Source organism: Neolamprologus multifasciatus, chromosome 18 (assembly GCF_963576455.1).
Source record: "Neolamprologus multifasciatus chromosome 18, fNeoMul1.2, whole genome shotgun sequence".
Classification (NCBI taxonomy): Eukaryota; Metazoa; Chordata; class Actinopteri; order Cichliformes; family Cichlidae; genus Neolamprologus; species Neolamprologus multifasciatus.
Window position 1 is genome coordinate 15,674,075 of NC_140456.1, and position 20,139 is coordinate 15,694,213.

General features: G+C 39.8%; 1 protein-coding gene across 1 annotated transcript; it reads left to right on the plus strand.

Moving 5' to 3' along the window:
* Positions 1–21: 21 nt before the first annotated feature.
* On the plus strand, positions 22–17,244 carry abhd3 (abhydrolase domain containing 3, phospholipase). The gene is made up of 9 exons (XM_085139617.1): positions 22–299; positions 2,571–2,734; positions 4,438–4,620; positions 5,925–5,970; positions 8,579–8,691; positions 8,974–9,147; positions 13,188–13,236; positions 13,324–13,489; positions 13,629–17,244. The coding sequence occupies exons 1-9, from the start codon at positions 138–140 to the stop codon at positions 13,808–13,810; spliced, it is 1,239 nt and encodes a 412-aa protein (XP_084995743.1). The 5' UTR covers positions 22–137; the 3' UTR covers positions 13,811–17,244.
* Positions 17,245–20,139: the final 2,895 nt, after the last annotated feature.

A 20,139-nucleotide genomic window follows, 5' to 3' on the forward strand; every position in this document is an offset into this window, starting at 1 on the left:
GCTGATACCTATATATCTCTGTCCTCATCGGGTCCCCTTGACTGTCTCCTTCACTGTGGGCTCGCAGGCACACACAACCGCGTATCACCAGAGCTGGCCGCTGTCCTCGCAGTACCTGAAACACCAGGGACCTTGCAATGATCTCGCTGGACTTAAATTTCAACATTTTGACTCGGGACCTGTCGCATTACCTGGAGAACCAAGTGAAAGTTGGGCTGTTCGGTTCGGGAGTGGGTCTGTCTCTGGTGTTGGGCTTCAGCGCGGCGTACACCTGCTACTATTTGATCTCAGTAGCGAAGGTAATTGACATTAACTTAAGGGTCTGTGTCTTTTGAGGGGAGTCTTCGCGGTATACGGCTTGTATATGTCACATAAATCCCCGTGTGCGGTGTGTGCTCTTTCGCGGAGAAGCATCTTAACTGCCAGGGGCTGGTGATGGTACTCGGCGTAGGTGCGGATGGAGGTGTCTGTTAGCTGGCATCAGTTTAACTAGAGGGATAACGCCGCAAAGCAGCACGTGTACGTCGGATGTCAGGCGACGGAGCAAACACTAATCCGTATATAGACTCAAAATGGGTGTTATCCATATTAAAGTTTAGCTCGTATGTAACGAGAAAAGGACTGCAGTTAGATGTCGGCATTAGGGAAGCTAGGCTAGCTTTTACTGTAAGCTAGAAATGCCGGTAGAAGGTGTTATGTAACGCCCGCTGAGCTGCCGCCGTTCATTTGAAAAGGATGGAGACGAACAGCGTTCACTAAATGAATAAAAAGAAGCTTTTCGTCTGTGACTTTAGGGTTTGAATGTATAAATGTGGTTAAAATAAACGTGGATCTGTGAAATTGCCAGTCAGAATCTCTTAAAGCGGTGGTGTCAAACATGAGGCACGGGGGCCAGAACCGGCCCGCCAAAGGTTCCAATCCGGTCTACTGGAAAGAAGTTTTTCTTTTTGTTTTTTCACTTTCTTCTTCACTGTACTACACAGGGATGAAAAACGTATGGCTGTTTAAGTGTTGGTAGAGCTAAAGTTGTTTAGCATAAATAAAGATTAAAATACTGTAGTTTTTTTCTTGTTCCAAAAAAAACATTATTTTTTATTGTTCATTTTATTTTTAATTTGCATTTATTTATTTCTGCTTGTAGCAGAAGTCACTTGACCTTTGAATACACCAGAAATATTGTAGTTCTGTAACTTTTATTAAGTTTTTGTGACTCACAGTCTTGTGAGTGGCAAAGTCTCAATAAAATTTCAGTTTTGATTTTGTTTTTGTTTTTTTGCCAAACTAACAAACACTAAAACTAAAGATATTGCCTTTATAATTTTATTTAATTTTATTTTAGTCAGTTTTTTTCACATCTAATTTTAGTTTTGTTTAGATTTGACTACCTAGATTAACATTTGTAAACAACACATGAAAACCAATCACATCAACATAAAGCAAACAATATACACACACTTTCTTCTACTTTCAGAGGTTTGATGGCTTGAGACATAAAAGACAGTTTAGACCTATTTTTTGTGAAGGGGGGGGGGGTAATTGTGCTGTGGAGATGGTAGTTTAAAGGAAGAGGTCTCGTCACTCACAATGTTATTTGCTTTTCTCCACACACAGTCCGTATAAATGCTTTCTAAACTTGGTAATGCAATTCCCAACAACATGTAATGGAAATGTAATAAAACCTGTTGCTTAAATTGCTTTAAACTGACTTCCCCACCATAAGCGATGTGATACAACCACCAGGTACTATTTGTCAGTGGATCCCGGAGGTTGCTGGCTCTCAGTAGAGGAAAACCTTTAGCAGATTGAAATGGTTGAAAATATTTGTTTTGCAGCACAAGCTGGAATTGGGGAATGTTCGCCTTCAAATAGAAGTTGTGGCTCTCTGCTTTTGCACTGAAGGCAATCAGGATCTGTTTCTAGTTTGCACCACACTTTTCACCGTTTCACTACAGCTCGGAGACTAGCTGGCCAGTGTTTGTAGATAAATTTGCCACTTCCATTCAAACTACACCAGCTACTAAAGAAATACCTATAGCCATTTTTGCTAGTGACAGGTGGTTGCCAGGGGGTGAGTGACTGGTCTATAGGCCTGCGTTGCCATGGAGAGTACCCGCAACCTCCAGCACCCACTTTTATACCCTCAGTCAGGGAATGCAAATTTTTTTTTGTGTGTGTGTGCGTGTTTATTTCTTTATATTAAAAGGTTGGTTATTAAGCAGTTGTTTAACTAGGCCAGCTCACTTGAGATTATATTGGGCCATGTGTGGCCGATGAGTTTGACACCCGTGACTTAATGCAAAGTAAGCAGCTTGCTATGCTTGAACATGGTTGTGCACATTAATCATGCATAACTAGGTTTATGCACTCATAAAGCAAACTCTGTCACAGTTAGATCTGTATTGGTCTGTATTAGATGTGATTTGATGATAATGAATATATTTAGATTTAGCTTTACCACATGTGACAGTAAATTTATTATTACAGTAATGGATCTATTGTTAAGACTAAATAACAGCACTTAGAAGTCTGATTTTAACCTGTGCCATCCTACATTCACGTCTGTTTTGCAGAAGCCACAGCTGATCTCTGGAGGTAAGAAGTTCTACCATTTTCTGAGGGAGCAATGTCCAGTAGTGTCAGAGACCTACTACCCCACCTTTTGGTGTTGGGAGAGCCGCATCCAGACTCTGCTGAGACCTTTCGTCACAGCCAAACCGGGGGTCATCTACAGAAAGTAAGTCCCCGCTGTGACTGATGTGCCAATTGTCACTTTCATCCTCTAAGCTTATATTTTATTTCTCCTTTGAATCAATTTTGTTCCACAAGAGCTTTCAGCATTACTAAATGTCAGGGAAAACATTTTGAGTACTTTGCTGCTGACTGTGCTTGGCTTTATCAAACTTGCTCACTGAGAAATTGCTGTTGGTCGTTCTTTCCAGTGCCACAACTGGAAACAAATCTGGCTCTTGTTCTTTGCCAATCTCCAAAGCCCAGAGGAGAAAGAGATCCTTTGTGTCACCGTGCTGGCTTGGTCCGCCAGCCCTGCGCCTTGAAAATGTTAATTCTGCTGAAGATTAATTGGCACTGCATTCCCTATCCCCCACATATCTCAAGATAAGAGATTAGAATGAGTGAAGACAGATTTGGTTTTAATTATAACACATGTATAACTTATTTATTTATTTGTTTTCACTTGGGGGGAAAAAGACCCTCATTTTTCACGTACATGCGTTTTGCCCAAGTGTGTGTGTTTATAACTGTAGACTATACAACTGATCTGATGTCCTTATGTTTAGGTGTCTGTACCATGTACTAGACATTAGAGTAAAAGACAAAAATACAATCTTTAATATTCTTTTTCCTTGTTTTCTTAATTCCTTACATAAAACCACAGCTGATTTTGTTTAAATATGACTTTTAATTCAAGGGAAATGGTAAAGAATTAAGAACTGTACACCATTAATCTGCCACAAGGACTTTGGCACTGCCTCTGCTTTTCACAGAGATCTTTGTGAAGGAGAAAAATGCTCCCATAATGCCCCTGGGTGTACAGATGCTAGTGGAGGTCTGTGCTACCGCATCAAACCTAGAAAGACTGATGGTTGCATTCACTCAAGTTATTATCACATGGCCTCTGGGGACAGCAGGACATTCCTCCTATAATGAAGTTATACAAGGTTGACCCAAGGACGGACAGCGTGAAAGATGTCCGATGTATCGTAGGCCGTCTGGGTGAAATTCCACTCAGCTTGTTGTCATAGCTGGGGATTAGCACCACGGACTTTGCTGGTTTCTCCGAATTGGCCTTTCTTGACTTTAAAGTCTCGCCTCAGGTGCATATTTCATGGCCGTTCTGTAATTTCACGCTGTCTCTCTTAACCGCCGGACGGCCAAGTTGGGCTCAGCGGCTGCCGCGTGTGTGCATTTGTGTGTGCGGAGCAGGTTTAAAAATGCACCGAGACTGAATTACATCATCTGCCACGCACAGGTTGTGCATCCACGAAATTGATTAGCTATAAGAACCCATTGGTGCAATGCCCTCCTCTTTATTTGAATTTGCTGTGTGTTGCAGAGTCTGATGACAAGGTGCTCGCAAGGGAAATGAGGCAGCTGTCAGTGAGTGTTGTGCTCACATATCCAGTCCCCACTTTAGCAGCGTGTGTAATGGATGCAATGAAGTAATCACGTTACTTAAAAGTATTAATTGTGATGAGAAAAGAAGTGGACTATTTCCACTGTTTTTATAGCTATTTTATTAGCAGATATGCTTTTTAATTCAAATTTCACACCAGTGTTGTCCCATGTTTATGTCTGACTGTATATATACTGTATATATACAATGGATGAAACAAAGAAGACGATATATACAGGCGCACAGAGTGATCATTGTCAGGAAGACCGGTGTTGCTGACTTGCGTGTCCTTCTCGTCTCTGCAGTGAGCTCATTAAAGCAGCAGATGGAGGACAGATCTCTTTGGATTGGTTCGACAACGATGACAGCCTTTCTCATCCCGACCCTGCCACCAGGCCCACAGTCCTCCTCCTCCCCGGTCTGACCGGCACCAGCCGAGAGTCCTACATCTTACACATGGTCCAACAGAGCCGGGATCTGGGCTATAGGTGGGTGGTCTTGGCTGAATCGCCTGGCTGACTCAAAGAACTGACAATTCTGTTGTCAGTTCAAACTCTGCTTCATGTTCTAATTTGCTATCCACACAGACTGCAGATTTCTTGTCCAAATAAATTGAAAGAACTTTCACAGGCTTTCATGATTGCAAAGTAAAATCTGCAACCAGTTCTGTAGTGCTTTTGCAAGATTTTTTATACCTTTATATAATGGGTCCATGAGTGACAGGGGCTCCGGGTTATTTGAGGTGAAATCACAAATAAAGTGGGCAGCTAAGCTCCGTGTCGAGAGCTGCTTTTGTAAATAGCCAAATGTAGCCCGAGCTTGAAGAGTTGCAGAGGGAGGCACTTTTTTTCCCCCCTCCACTTTCCTTCATCTCCAATAGGCCCTGTCTATGTTCTCTCTGCACTCATTCTTTCACACAGATTTGGAAAGGCATGGGAAGAGAGCCGGCAAACTCAGCATCTTCCACCCCTCTCCCCTGTCTGTGTAGCTTAATTAATTACAGCTTATCCGGGTACAAGCTTTGCAGCTTAGCCCGGACCAGCCTCCGAGTGTATGCTGCAGCGTGTTTAAGCACTCCACCACCACCACCTCCTTCTCCCCCCTCCTCTCGCCCAGCACCCTGTACAGCTCTGCCCTGCTGCTGCTGCTGCTGCTGCTGCTGAGTTATGCCGATTATAAAAACAGCAGGTCTGACTCCAGCAGATAATAGATGACTGGCGAGATGCTGATGACTTTGCTTTGCAGTACAAACACAGTTCCTTCACACAGCTGTGCCTCCCTGCGCACTTCATCGTATACACAGTTCATTTCTTTTATGTAAGAAATGTTTGTTTAAAGAAATCTGGGCTGTTGCTTTCATTTGGACGTGAGCTTTTATAGGCTTTTGATTAACTGTAAAACCCTGAAATTGGCAGGAAATTTAGCGATTTAGCCAGTTTGAAATCTGAAGTTGGTGAGTTTACACCAATCGAAGGCACATTTGAGGATGTTTTATCAGCAAACTTTGGATTTTCTTCTGGAAAGCTGAGTAAAAGAGCTAGTCAGTGGTTGTTTAATGCACTAATCAGTTCAGATCTCCTTATATTACATACACATGTACAACATATACAATTACTTTGCAGCATGCAGTTAGTTTTTATAGTAATAAATCCAAATATTATGTATAAAATGTCAAGAAACAGCACTACATTCTCGACAAACTCAATCTAATATATTCAAAATGTAACATTTACCTGCTGCCCATTAAATTTGACAGTGATTATTAAAATGGTATATGTTTTGTGGATTTCAGATGCGTGGTTTTCAACAACAGAGGAGTTTCTGGTGAAACATTACTGGTAAGATCTGTCCCAACACGTGTCAAAGATTTCATTCTTCTTCTTTTTTTTCTTCTTTTTCGTCCGTGAGCCCCGTCCATGTTCACAGCGTCAGACACGACTGTTTAGGACAGCTGCCCTCCCTGTAGAGTTGCTCTTTTTCTTCTGTTGCACACGTGTCACAGAGCCCACAGGGAGCCTGAGTGGACGCCGAACAGACAATGTTGCTGCACAGCAGGGATTAAGTTACAGACAGATACTGTATTTTAATGCCGAGCCACAGAAATATGAGCTCGCCAAACACGTGCTGTCCCGACACCTGGCTTAATCTCTCCTCTTGCACTCGGGTATATTGAGCTAATACAAATTAGCTCAAACTTGGATATTGTATTCCATGCACATTGCATTTAATGGCTCCACTCTCTGCACTCTCTGCATGTCTCTGCTTTAGAATAGAGATACCTTCTACTACCTGCTACATTTACTATCACCATTGCATAGAGATTTTAGTCAAAGTGGTGTTTTATCACCTGGAGAGAGTGCACAAAATCAAACCTTCAGATTTGAAACAAGAACAAAGGATCCAGTGTCACTGTGTTTGATTGGGGTTTACATCCAGAACTCAGTTGGTTCAGCTGTTATTACATTTGAGCTAGACCCTGTAATCCTGGCACCGTACCAGGTCGTTGGGGCAGTTTTCTCCCTCTTTCAGTGGAGAAAATGGTGCTATATTCAGTGCAAATGCTTTAGCACTTGTATGCTTCTCTGAGCATTTTCTCTGTGTCCAGTAAGTGTGAATATCCTCCATTGTTCAACCAGGCCAGTTTTTCCAAATGGCCCACTGTGTGAAAGATGCATACTGATACAAAGATTATCCCTAAGTGCTATAGCCCTATTTCCAGACCTTGAGAAAACGCCTATTACATTACACTCTCCTGTGGAGTTGCTTTGCAGTGAATATGTTCACTCTGCTAAGTCTGTTCCCCTGAGACATTATTAATTTGTTGTTTTGTTATATATTCAATTAAAAAATAAGCATAGTAAGATCTGGTGGCCTATTAAAGTTCTGCTCTTGTCCAGAACTATTAAAGGAAGCATAAGAGAAGAGAAAAGCAGGAATATAGTTTGCCTGAGCTTCTTCTTGAATCCTAATGAGCAGCCTTGGAGAGCTGAGAAACTGGACTTGTTAAATAGGCTCCTTCAAGTTAGAGCAGGCTTGTTTTAAATGTTAAGTAGCCTGCTCTGAGTGATAACACTGTTTCAAGTCGAATGAAATGTCACCCCCACATACACAGAACAGCATTCTTATCATACTCAGAAATTGCCAAATAAACAATAATAATGAGTCTCAGAAAAATGGGTTATCCTGTGCTGGCCTGCTAAAGCATTTTTTATGTAGATACACAGCGTGAACAGGTAAATGTGAATCCACTTTTCATGGCTTTATAGAGAGGAGATTCTCGTGGTCTACTGAGCAAATGACTTTGAAGGTTTCAATAGAGTTCACTCACTGGATACTTCATTATGTACACCATGCTATTACTGAATTGGAATACCCTTTGCCTTCAGAGCTACCTTAGATTCAATAAGGTGCTGAAAATATTCCTCAGAGATTTTGGTCCATATTGTTGTGGTAGCATCACCCAGTTGCTGCAGATTTATTTACTGCACATCTTTGTTTCCATCACAGGTGCTTTATTGGATTGATACTGACTGTTAAGGGCATTTGAATACGGAGAACTCTGTGACATATTTAAAAAAAAACAGTTTGAGATGATTTAAGCCTTAGTGACATGGTGCGTTATCTTGCTGGAACCAGCCATCAGAAGAATGGTACATGGTAGATTAGGGCATTTAAACAACACTCAGTTGTAACTAAGGGGCCCAAAGTGTGCCAAGAAAATATCCGTATTATCATGAGATCACTGGCAAAAGCTTGAATGATCGATACAAGGCAGGATGTATCCATTGCTTTCAACTCATTAGACCAGGCAACACTTTTCCAATCTTCTGTTGCCCAATTTTGGTGGTCCCAATGGGAGCCTCTCTTTCTAGTTCTTATCTGAGAGGAGTGATACTCATTGTGGTCTTCTGTTGTTGCTGTAGCCCATCTGCTTTAAGGTTTAACATGTGTGTTTAGAGATGCTGTTCTGCATGCCTTGTTATTTGAGTAGCTGTTGCCTAAATGCCAGTTCAAAGCAGTCTGGCCTCTGGACAAACATTTTCACCCAGAGAATTGCAGCTCATTGGATATTTTCTCTTTTGATGGCCATTCTTTGTAAACCCTGGAGATGGCAGTGTGGAAAAATCCCAGCAGATCAGAAATTTTTGAAATACTCAAACCAGCCTTTCTGGCACCAACAACCACATCACATTCATTTAAATCACCTTTCTCCACTATTCTGATGCACAGTTTGAATTTCAGTATGTCTGTGGACTGTCAGCCTGTCTCCATAAAATCCTTTAGAAGAAACAGCTGCTCTAACAAACTAATAATCTGTAATGTCATCTAAGTTTTTACTATACTAAGTTTCCAGTTTTCACTTTTGTTGGGTCTTCATCGTGGTTTTGACAGAGACAAAGAATCAGAAAGGCAGGAGTGACTGTGTTATGTTCCTGTCATACCCAGACCCCAAGGACCTACTGTGCAGCCAACACAGAGGATCTGGAGACGGTTATTGAACACATCCAGAGGGCCTATGAAGCTGCTCCACTCATGGCTGCAGGAGTGTCCATGGGCGGGTAATGGAGCCACTCTTTACAAGCTAGCTTGCACATACTGCTAATAAAAGTCAGAATAAATATTAAAGCTACTTTTCACGATGCAGCTTTAGTAAACTGTGAGATATTGAACATTTACTGTGTGTTGGGGACATGTCAGTGCTTTGTTTTATTATTTTCCAGTTGTTCGGCGCACTCTGCCAAATAATGTGTTTTTTATTGCACAACAGTAATCCTCTGAATTGGGGGATTGGTCATTCAGTTTCCCTCTGTCCCTTCATCTGTCCCTCTCTCCATATTCAGGATGATGCTGGCAAACTACTTGGGGCGCAAGGGCCGGGAAACCTGTCTGAAAGGGGTCGTGGTCTTCTCAGCGGGCTGGGATGTATTTGAGTGCACCGCTTCACTGGAAAAACCCCTGGACCGTTTCCTCTTCAACTCCTACCTCACCAGCTGCCTACAAGCCTCTGTGCACAGGTCAGCCAGGGCTAGAGCAGGGATTAACACAGCCACTAAGTCACTGCCAGTGCTATTTTCTAAACAGAGGCTTGAACAACTGGATTTCAAATATTTATGTTTGGTTTGCTCATTTGAAAGTTGTGTGTGTGTGGGGGGGAGGGGGGGGAGGGTATGCTTTATTGTTTGTTAGGTGATGAACAAAACATTTAAACAAAGCCTGACTACATATCCACAATATATTCCTACTTGTGTGTTAACATGAGCAATGACATATGCATGATAGTGCTTTACCTAGTGCTGCCTCATCATTTTTCGTATTGGACATCACTGAGTTTTTCCTAAGTTATTGTGTTAGAAGAAGAAGTAAAAGAAGATATTTTTTATTTATCCGGTTAGAAAATTAAATTAAAACTAAATAGCTCAAACACATAGACTAGTGACAGCTCGATAAATTACAATATGACAAAACAAATATTTTAATAAGGTATAAGCCTAATCGGAAATCAATAAATGCTTAATCATAATTAAGTAAGTAATAATTATGATGATGTAGTGGTTTGCACTGTTGCCTTCCAGCAACAGGGTCAAAGGTAAAGGTCAAGGCTGAACCACCTTTATATGGTGTCACTCTGGGTACTCGAGACTTCCCCTCGCTGTCTCACTGTCATTTGCTGTGTAACCACATGTCAAATGCAGGATGGATAAATAGCCGAGTGTAAACCTAAAGAGCACCTTTATTGCATTGATGATGATGATGATGATGATGATAATAAATCCAGTTATTAGTCTGGATAAATCCAGAAATCCAGACTAATAACGGACTAAAGGACTAATAACTGATTTAATAGCCAGGGACAACACAAGGGTTGATTGATAAACACTGAGGAGAAGACAGTGCTATTTCTACACATGAGGGTAATTAGTAGAAGTGGACACAGCAGGGTCATGAGGCACATGTGATTATAATGAAAGACAATGAGGCATGAGGTGAAGTAAAACTAAACACAAAACACAAGTGAGAAATGACGCCTAAGATAAGACAGGAAGTGAGAAACAATAAACAGGGAAACGCAGACACAGGATTGAACTAAACGAAGAAGAATTGACACAAGAGGAGAAGACGGGAAACACTGAGGAAACAAATGAAACTGGAAAAATAAATTATAACAAGAACTAAAGGCTCCAAAAATGCTAGAGAATAAATTAGGATCAATGGTCACCATTATGAACAGCTAATGAATTCAATGCCAAAAGTTGAAAAAAGCCACAGTCCAGAATTAATAGATGGATAAAAATATTCTTATATAATACGCAAATGACATCCACAAATGGCATCTTCATGTTGCCTAGCAACTGCAATTTTTTCTAGCATTTATGCAATTAACATTTAACAAAAGCATCAACTCATTTAGATCCACAAAAGTTGAATTGAAGCTGCCTAGCAACGGGCTAAAATGGCCCATTTTTCACAGCCTCTACGACCCCCACGTTTTTTACTGCTCTTGATGCGAATGAGAATATCAGTTCATGCTAATTTTAAATAAATATAACTGATATCAGCTTATTATCAGGCCAGTTGTGTTCTTTAGAATATTGCTATTTGAGACAAATAGTGATGACAACGTTTCCACATCTGAAACCGGGATCATGCTGAGAGGAAATGAAGGCTATGTATGAGGAGCTGAATTTCATTAGCAGGAGGAATGTTCTCATATTGATGTTGATGTTTTATTGAAAAAAGCTGGATGAAGAACAGATCTTCTTTTGAATTCATCTTTTCTTTTCCGGGGTAGTCTATTATGTTGTTACAACTAGGGATGGGTACCGGTGTCCGGTGTAGTGATGGGATTTCCGGCTCTTTTTAGAGAGCCGGCTCTTTCGGCTCGGCTCACTAAAAAGAGCCGGCTCTTTCGGCTCCGAACCGGCTCTTCAGGTTGTTTTGTTGCTTTAATTATTTAATCATTAACAATAATATAAAATTATGCAGAAAAGGAATTACTAATGTTAAAAAAAGTGGTTTTATTTATATACGTTTATATATGGCCCCTAGAGACAAAGCACGTACAAACTCTAAAGCATATACAAACTCCAAAAAGCACGTACAAACTCCAAAACACATTTCTAGTGTTTACTGAACTTCCAAAACAGAGCTACCCAGATCACTTAAATTACACAATTGAAAGCATGTGTGTATTGTTTGTGTATTTATACACAAGCACTCATATTTATTCAAATAATTAAAAAAAAAAAAAAAGTTCATTTACCTGTTACTACCACACACCAAATCCGGTTGTTGATACTTCCTGGCTTGTGTAGCCACTAGGAAACAAAAGCTCAACACTGCGCCCTAGCATCCTGGAGCACTTTTGTACGTGATTCTGAGTTTGTACGTGCTTCTGAGTTTTTACGTGTTTTGGAGTTTGTACGTGTTTTGGAGTTTTTACGTGTTTTGGAGTTTTTACGTGTTTTGGAGATTGTACATGCTTTGACTCTAAGGGCCACCATAAATACACTTTATTTATTCACTCCACATAAAATGTAATAAATAAATCATATAATACAAAAAACAACTATTTACATTTTAAATTTTTAAATTTTCAGCTTTTTCCTTTTAAACAAATTTAACGTGAAACAACACAAAACACTGCAAACCACAACACAATTAAATATAAATTAAAATATTAAAACAAAAAGAAGATGCACATTCTCTGTCATATGGGCCTGCATGATTTCTGAATCCTTTATCATCTGCAACTGAAAATAGTGGATGATTACTATACCTTTCTAATGTGATGTTGTTGTCCCTCGCTCTCTTTCTCTCTGGCTCTGTTCCTGTGCTACTGCGAGTGTAACTAACGCCCCTCCCCCCTCTGCCCAGCGTAAAGTACAGGCCGCGCGTGCGGAGTTTAGCGGAAAAAAGGGCGAGAGAGAGGGTGAGAGAAAGAAAAAAAAAAAACCTCACGGCTCCCAATAAGGAGCCGGCTCGCATCGTTCACTTCAAAGAGTCGGCTCTAAGAGCCATTTCGTTCGCGAACGACCCATCACTAGTCCGGTGCCATGATGGCACCGGTTCTGACATAAACGGTAGTAACCAGACCGAAAAGCAGCGCACATTTCGGTGCTTCATTTCGGTGCTTTTTTTTCCTGAGCTGTGACACACTTTGAATTCTAGCCAATCATTTTACGTTTCCGAGGATAGTAGGCGGGCCCAGGTACGTGCGTACTTTTAGAGCAGAGCTACAGATTAAAAATGCCCAAGGCGAAGCAGTCAAAAGTCTGGCTGTACTTCACAGCAAAATATGCAAACTCAGCAGCCTGCAACAAGTGCTTTAAGGTGATACTGTGATACTGTCAAAGGAGGTAACACCTCAAATCCGATGAAACACCTGGCGACGCATAGCGTTTTTTTTTTTAAAGCAGAAAAATGCGCCGTATTTGATAGCTTGCTGCGAGACCTCACACCGAGCGCATCTCCTGCGGGTGTGGTGGTGACGGATGATGATGGCAGCAGCAGCCGTTCTTCTCTGCGTGAGTAGCTTCATGATGTTCGTGTGTAATTTACGTTCAGTAGGCTAACCACGTTATTACATTAATGCATGTAAGGTGAACTAGCAAACATCATCATAGCTACATGCGGCTGTCTTCTTGTTTGATGGCAGATACTCCCTTCACCCTGGCCAAAAAGGCTAAAATGACTAAAGAAAAAGTGGAAAACAGTTAAACATGAGAGGTTTTTGGACAAAGTTTGTTTTTGTTTAAGCACTGCTTCCAGCCAAGAGTGATGCCATATATGCCCTATAGCTGCAGAAAAGGCTAACATTGTTATCTTTTTACAAAAAAACAGCTGAACATGAGAGGTTTTTGGACCAATTTTGTGTTCTCCATTCTTTAAGCACCGGTTTGAGCACCGTTTAAGCAACCTAAAAAACCTAAACGATACCCATCCCTAGTTACAACCTTGTCAGCATTTCTGGGGAATATTTTCAAATGCAAGTCATGTAACCTAACAGCAGTTAGTGACCCGTTTTTTGTTTTTTGTTTTTAAATCTGCCCCACAGGCACAGACCAGTGCTCGAAAAATGTTACGACATTGATCATGTCATGAAGGTAGGGGATTATTTTCAGTGGCGTTAAGCCATGCCAATTTCTTTAAATAAAGTAGACCAAATAAATCGTTTTACCGCATTCCCACAGGCAAGGACCATCCGAGAGTTTGACGAGAGGTTCACCTCCATAATGTTTGGTTATCCTACCAATGACGACTACTACCGCGATGCCAGTCCTGTCCACAGGCTCAAATCTGTGCAGGTGCCAATGCTATGTCTCAACGCTGCTGATGATGTCTTTTCTCCATCTCACGGTGAGTCTCCAGTCCAAAGTCCAGTTCATGGGTGAAAATACTTCAACTACGTGAACTAATGATAACATTCTGGCATGTCATGTAAAGACATTGCACAGAGATTAAGCAAAAAAACAAAAAGTGAATTCTGTGTTTGCAGCCATTCCAGTGGAGGCAGTGAAACAAAACCCTAACCTGGCCATGCTCATTACCCATCACGGCGGCCATATTGGTTTCCTGGAGGGCCTGTGGCCACGTCAGAGCACTTATATGGACCGAGTCTTCAAGCAGTTTGCAAAGGCGGTCATTGAGCAAAGCAACCAACTCAAAGACCTCTCCTGATAAGAAAATGTAACTGATGTTCTGGTTTTACATTTTTATTATGTCTTCTTGATACATTCTGTCCTTTATTTCTTCCATTTTAAATCCCATTCTTGTTTTTTATACCTTATTCAGCCCTTTCTGCATTACATCTACCTTTTCCTCTCTACCAGACCAGTTCTGCAGTTTTTCTTTCTTCCGATGACTTCTTCTATCCTTGCCCTCCATAGGTCCGTTCTATTTTTGCTGCCACAAGCAAAAAAAAAAAAAAAATCCTCATTCTTTCTCATTTTAAAGGGCACATTTTATTGAATGCAGCATTTGTGTTGCACTCAGCATTAATTTATTGATTCCATGCAGTTAAAAGTCTGTAGTCCTGCAAGCAAAGCTGTTCATGTCACAGCTGAAATACTGAATCTGTGCCCATTTGTGCATTAGCTAGCTAAAGAATTATGTGATTACCTTGTGCAATCATCAGTACTGTACATGAGATTCCAATCATTTTTGGTTATGAAGCATCCTCTATTGCTTTTATCATTAAGACATCTGTAGGATTTTAGCCCTCAGGGATTTTTTTTTTTATTTCCTTAACTTCATTTTCCTTAACTTCTTTCCCTCCTTTGTACTTTCTCAGTTATTCTCCTCGAGTTTGAGTTTTCCTAAGTTTACGTCCACACAACGTTATTTATTTTCTTCTAAAGTAATAGTTTCATATTTTTGTCTTTTGAGTTGTGAAGCTTGAATTCACTTTCTTTTAAATATGATGCTAATATCATGAGATGAATAGCTTAAAGATTGGAAGCATAAAGATTGGAAGCAGAGGAAAGCAGCACCTCTGAAGCTCTAAATAAAATGCACTGCCGTGAAAAAGTATTTTCCCTCTTCCTGAGTTCTTAGGATTTTTTTCATCTTTTCATACTTCAGATCAGCAAAATAAATTGTAGTATTTAACAAAGATAACCAGAGTAAATACATAAAAATCTGTGTGATTATCTGAATCATGTAAGTAATGTAATTTAATAAATGTGCAAAAAAATAAACAAATCAGGAAGAGGGAAAATACTTTTTCTCTGCATTTTAGTGTAATGTTAGTAAGGGATACTTCCCTCTCGTTGCCAGGAGAAGAATTGTCATGGGAGAGGAGTACCCACAAATTAAACATGAAATTGCAAAGCTCTTATATTTTGGCATAATTTTTGTTGCTGTTAATAAATAATCAGAAAGCGGTCATAAAGAAACGTAAGTCTTCGAATGCAGTAGTTTGAGCGCGCTGCATAGTAATTACACATTTTAAAGCAAAAAAGTGCAAATTTAATTGGTTTTTATCTTATTATTTATTTATTTATTTTATTTGTTGTATAGTTGACATTTTGCTACATCAGATGGTCAAAAATAACTATTAAAATATAGGTTTGCCTAAAATCTGTCCAATAATAATAAGTACTTACCTTTACCACACACAGACAGATGATGTAGTGCCTGGACTAAAGCTTTGTTCCTTTTACCTCTGAAGTTGTCAGAGGTAGGAGTGACGTCACTCTCGAGTTGACCGTTCCAGTAGTAGTAGTATGTGGAAAATATCGTATTTTGGGTTATTTCCCAATTTTATGTAGTTTATAATTTTGACTTCTCAGATACATAACTCATAATTTTTGAGTTATTAAGTAATTTAGCTACCCCCCCCGCACCCCCCCCCCCCCAAAAAAAAATAAAAAAATAAAAAAAGTAAAAAAATTTCAGCTTGTATAGAGTTCAAATTGGAAAGTCCTACATCAAAGTTGGGATTTCCAACTCTTCAGTTGGAACACAGTATATTTCCTAGTCTCATGAGTGACTTTAATGTGTTTGGTTACCCGTGTAACCCTGGTTCTCTGAGGTATCTCATGATAGGATATGCCCTCTGACGTAACGAAAAGCTCCACTAGCACAAAGTCCTTCTACAATCTTAATTGCTGATCTATTTGGTTCAAGTCCACTGGATGTCTTTGTCATCAGTGCGTGCGAACATCTGTGTGGGCATCTGTGTACCTGCCTGTTTTTTGTGACTGCACAGAGTCGTCTGTGAAGAATTTAAATAACAATGGACCAGCTACCCATCTATCCCAGGCAGTGGGCATAAAACAGACTTCAGAGAAGTGTAACAGAAAAAACTACACCGCTATTGGGTCTCGAACTGTAAATCAATGTCCATCTCTGCAACGGAGTATAATCAATGCTTAAAGCCTAGGTTATGCTCTGTTAGTTCATTATCATGTAAACTGTCTGCAAAAAGAATAGGCAGACACACAGACATCCACAGAAACCTGCTAACCATCTGATGACGAAGGGCTCATTTATAATAGCCCTTGGCCTCAATGTATAAAAGCAATGTATATTTGTCAGTCCGCTAGTTGAGGCTGCCATTTTAATTTAAAAAAAAAAAAAAAAGGAAAAATCTACCTAAATCAACCTGTTTTAGAGCTTTACAGGGATAACCAAGCTGAGGTAGTTTCCCCCTTCTTTCATTCTTTATGCTAATCAAGTAACCGGCCCCTGGCTGCCGCTTCATATGTAGCAGACCGAGAGTGGAGTGGTGTCAGCCTCCTTATCTATCCCACACTGCGAAATCGAACAAGCATATTTTGAATTGTTCCTGTCTGTACGTCTCCTGCATGCACTTTTATTTTGACTCATTCTTCCATTCATGCACCAAATAGTTTTACAACATGGAGACAAATTCATCAATGACGAGGAATGTAAAATTGCACTATGTAAGTTGAAAAATTCCTTAATGCAAAGCACTTCATTTCATGAGAAAAATGAAAGTGTATCCCAAAGGTTGAACAGAGCAAATGAGAGTATGGAAATTTCACAAGGTTTTCTTTCTTCAAATGTTGAAAACGAGTCCTTAACGTAGGTCTGAGGGTGCTAGACTCAGTGGATGTGAATGAAATAATGCACACGGTGACTGTCTGAAAGTGTTAGACGTTGCTTTACTAAATGCAAAGCCTGGTTTCCAGTCGTTTTTTGTTTTCTTTTGCCAACAATGATCAAGGGGCTGGCTACCATGTATGAGTTAGCATCAGTGAAACAATCAGATCTGACTGGAAGCCAGACTTTCAGTAATGCACTGCGTGAAGGATTTTTCCTGTTCCTGTGGAATTATTATTTTTTTGTGTTTGTTTGTCCTGCCGAGTGTCCATTGTGCAGCATGTGTCTTATCAGTGTCATCATGTCCTGAACGTTAACACCACTTTGTAATATGTAGCACAAAGGACATGTTTGTCTGTTCATAGGATTCATTTCATTTTTTTACACTGTATAAAAAGAAGAAAATGAAACATTCGGTTCAACATGTGCGGCAATAAAGAGTTTAACTTTAAAACAATGTCTCTATATAAGTACTAGTATATACGGATTATCAACATGAGTGTAATATGCTGTATTTAATAAATAAATAAACAAATTCTAAGTCATTTTGGCTCCTGTCTCCAGATTTGTTTCTTTTTTCTTTCTATTTTTTTAAACTTGTTTTTTTTTTTAAATAATTACATTTAGAACACAAAGTTGGATAGCCTTCCCAAGAGTCGTGTGAGACTGCCTTCATCATCGTCCGCCGACGCCAGGACATTTGACAGTCCACCATTTGAGCTGGCTTACTGCGTGACCGCTGTGTCACCAAAGGGTCACACTGTCTCTCCTCTCACACCATCGGATTGGGATTTGGGCCTTAGAATTGACTCGCTCCACACTCATGAGCTTAGCCGTTGATAGGATATGCATGACTTCAGTAGTGGATGTGATCCACCAAAAGCCAACTGTAATCCGCCAGCACTCCACTTCCCCACAGACCAAGCCCTCAATAAGCCCACAGACAGATGAGCTTTGGTTTTATGAAAACCTGTGATTAATTAGAGTAGACTGCCAAGAAGGATGAGTAATTTTGTCTATCTATCTAATATAAATGTCCCACTTTGGACTTTACCCTCCGTATCTGATCCAATTGTTGCTTTTTCTTGACATATCTACTGGGATTGCCACCAAAAAATTTTTAAAAAGTGGCAAATTTCATATACATACATATCTCTGAAGCATAAGCAATAAGCAACACAATAAGCATGTTTGTGTGCGCTTGTTTCTTCTTCTACACAGTCATGAGTTGAGCCCCAAACTTGGCACACAGGTGCATAATAGTCCCCTGATGGTTTTTTATCTACAGTAGATATTATGGCATCATCAGGTTGCCTGGCAACCACATAGCAATGGGCTAAAATGACATGGTTTTAGCATTTGTGCACCTGTAACACCTTATAATAGCATCATATCGTTTTTATTCTGTGACAATAACTTCTCATTTATATCCACAAAAGCCATCTTGTTGCCTGGCAACCACCTAGCGATACTCTACTTGTTTTTTGGTCTTTATTCACCTGCAACTCCTTGCAAAAGCAGCTCATCATTTCAATTTCACCAAAAACATCTCATTTGTATCTTTTTGTTTTACTTGTCTTCAGTTTAACCATTACACATTCTTCATAGGTCATGATTTAACAAAGTATTGTAATTATCTGACATTATTAACTGGATGACTAATCCTTAATAATATTTCAAAGAGCAGGAAGAGTATATTTTTTAGGTTTTATGATACTGTTTTGGAAAAACAGCATCTATCCCCCCAACAGCATGTCCTTTTTTACCTAAGACACGAAAACACAACAGTAATGATGGCTTTAACATATTTTATTGAAAATGAAACTCAGAAGAACAGTTAGGATTTATTATATAACCATCTATAACCATTACAACCATTAAACTCTGTCCTCAGGGCTATATCATAAAAAATATTCATACCTATCATTAACTATTCCATTATTTATATTAATTAAACACAGAATAAATGCTTTCTAATTTGGGTATTGGTTATTATCTATTGATTGGTATCCATGGGTGTGGCCAGGAGCAGCAAATTTGCATTTAAAGCTACATGCATTTGTGAGCGATCGGTGAGGTATTGCTGAGCTGAAACTTTGAAGATACATTCTGGGAATATGTGAAACTTAATTTAAGCTGATAAAATGGGCTACAGTAGGAGAGAGAAATAATTTAAATGAATTTAATCTTCTGACCTTGCAGAATTTGGAAAAATATCACCTCAAAGCCCAAATTAAACAATGAAACCAAACAAGAAAACTGTGTGCCACAGGAAGCTAATAGTACTGTAAATTAATAGCCTTAAAATAGTGAGTTACCCCTCTGACATCTTTGCAAGCATCAGATTTCAAACGCATAAAAATCATCTAAAATCACGTGGGCTTTCTGCACAATGCCTACTTTTCCATAAAGAACAATCATGAGGTGCCAGAATCAGCATCCCAGGCGCCCTTTCATGCCTTTACTTTCTTATCCCGTCCTGACAGCCGCTGGCTGAAAATAGCCTTGTGTTATATCACACAGAGGTTGTAGGTTGATGGAAAGCCTGCTCTAATATTACCTCACAAGAGCTGAAATAGTAATGTCCCTGGACCAACAATGCCCCTGTGCCCTGACAGTGATGATGCCAGAAAGAGCCCAGCATTCATTATGAAGCTATTTCTCTTCTTGATAGTGAGAAAGGTCATTGTACATTATTCACAACAAAGATACAGAGGTGCTGAGATGGAAAAAACACATCAAGAGAGATGTTGCTTCAGAAATAAACAAGACCTCGGGGTTTACTCTGGCAGAATAAAAAGATCTGGCATTGTGTGGATGAGAGTGAGGATACTGTTAATCACAGGCTAAAGACAGGGAGCCACATGCTTGAAGAACCCTACTTAAACTTTGTATCAGTGCACTTGTCTTCAAAATACAACATTAAAGCATCAAAACCAATGGAAATCAGAGCTTATAGAATTCAAACATGCAGCCTAAATGATAAGAAGTAATGAAGGCGTGATACAGTGATTAGAAGTTTCCATACACTCATCATGGGTATTTCTTTGAACTGTTCTTTTTCCAGTATGCATACATACATATAGGATCAAAAGTATACATACACTCCCAGCAATATATTTAATTAAATGTCACTTCATCAAATGTTCTTGCTGGATAGCTGACGACTCTTCTTGGCAGAATTGGTAGAGTTCATTTAAACTGGTTGGTTTCATTGCACAGACCCAGCTTTTAAGCATAGTCCACAAATTTTCAACAGGGCTGAGGTCGAAACATTCCAAAAGCTTAATGTTATCCTGCGTTATCTATTCCAAAATCAGTTTTGAAGTATTTGGGATCATTGTTCTGTTGGAACACCTGATTGTGTCCAAGTTTCAACCATCAAGCTGTTGATTTGAGGTAAAGTTGAAAAATCTTTCCATCCACTTTCTGCAATGCAC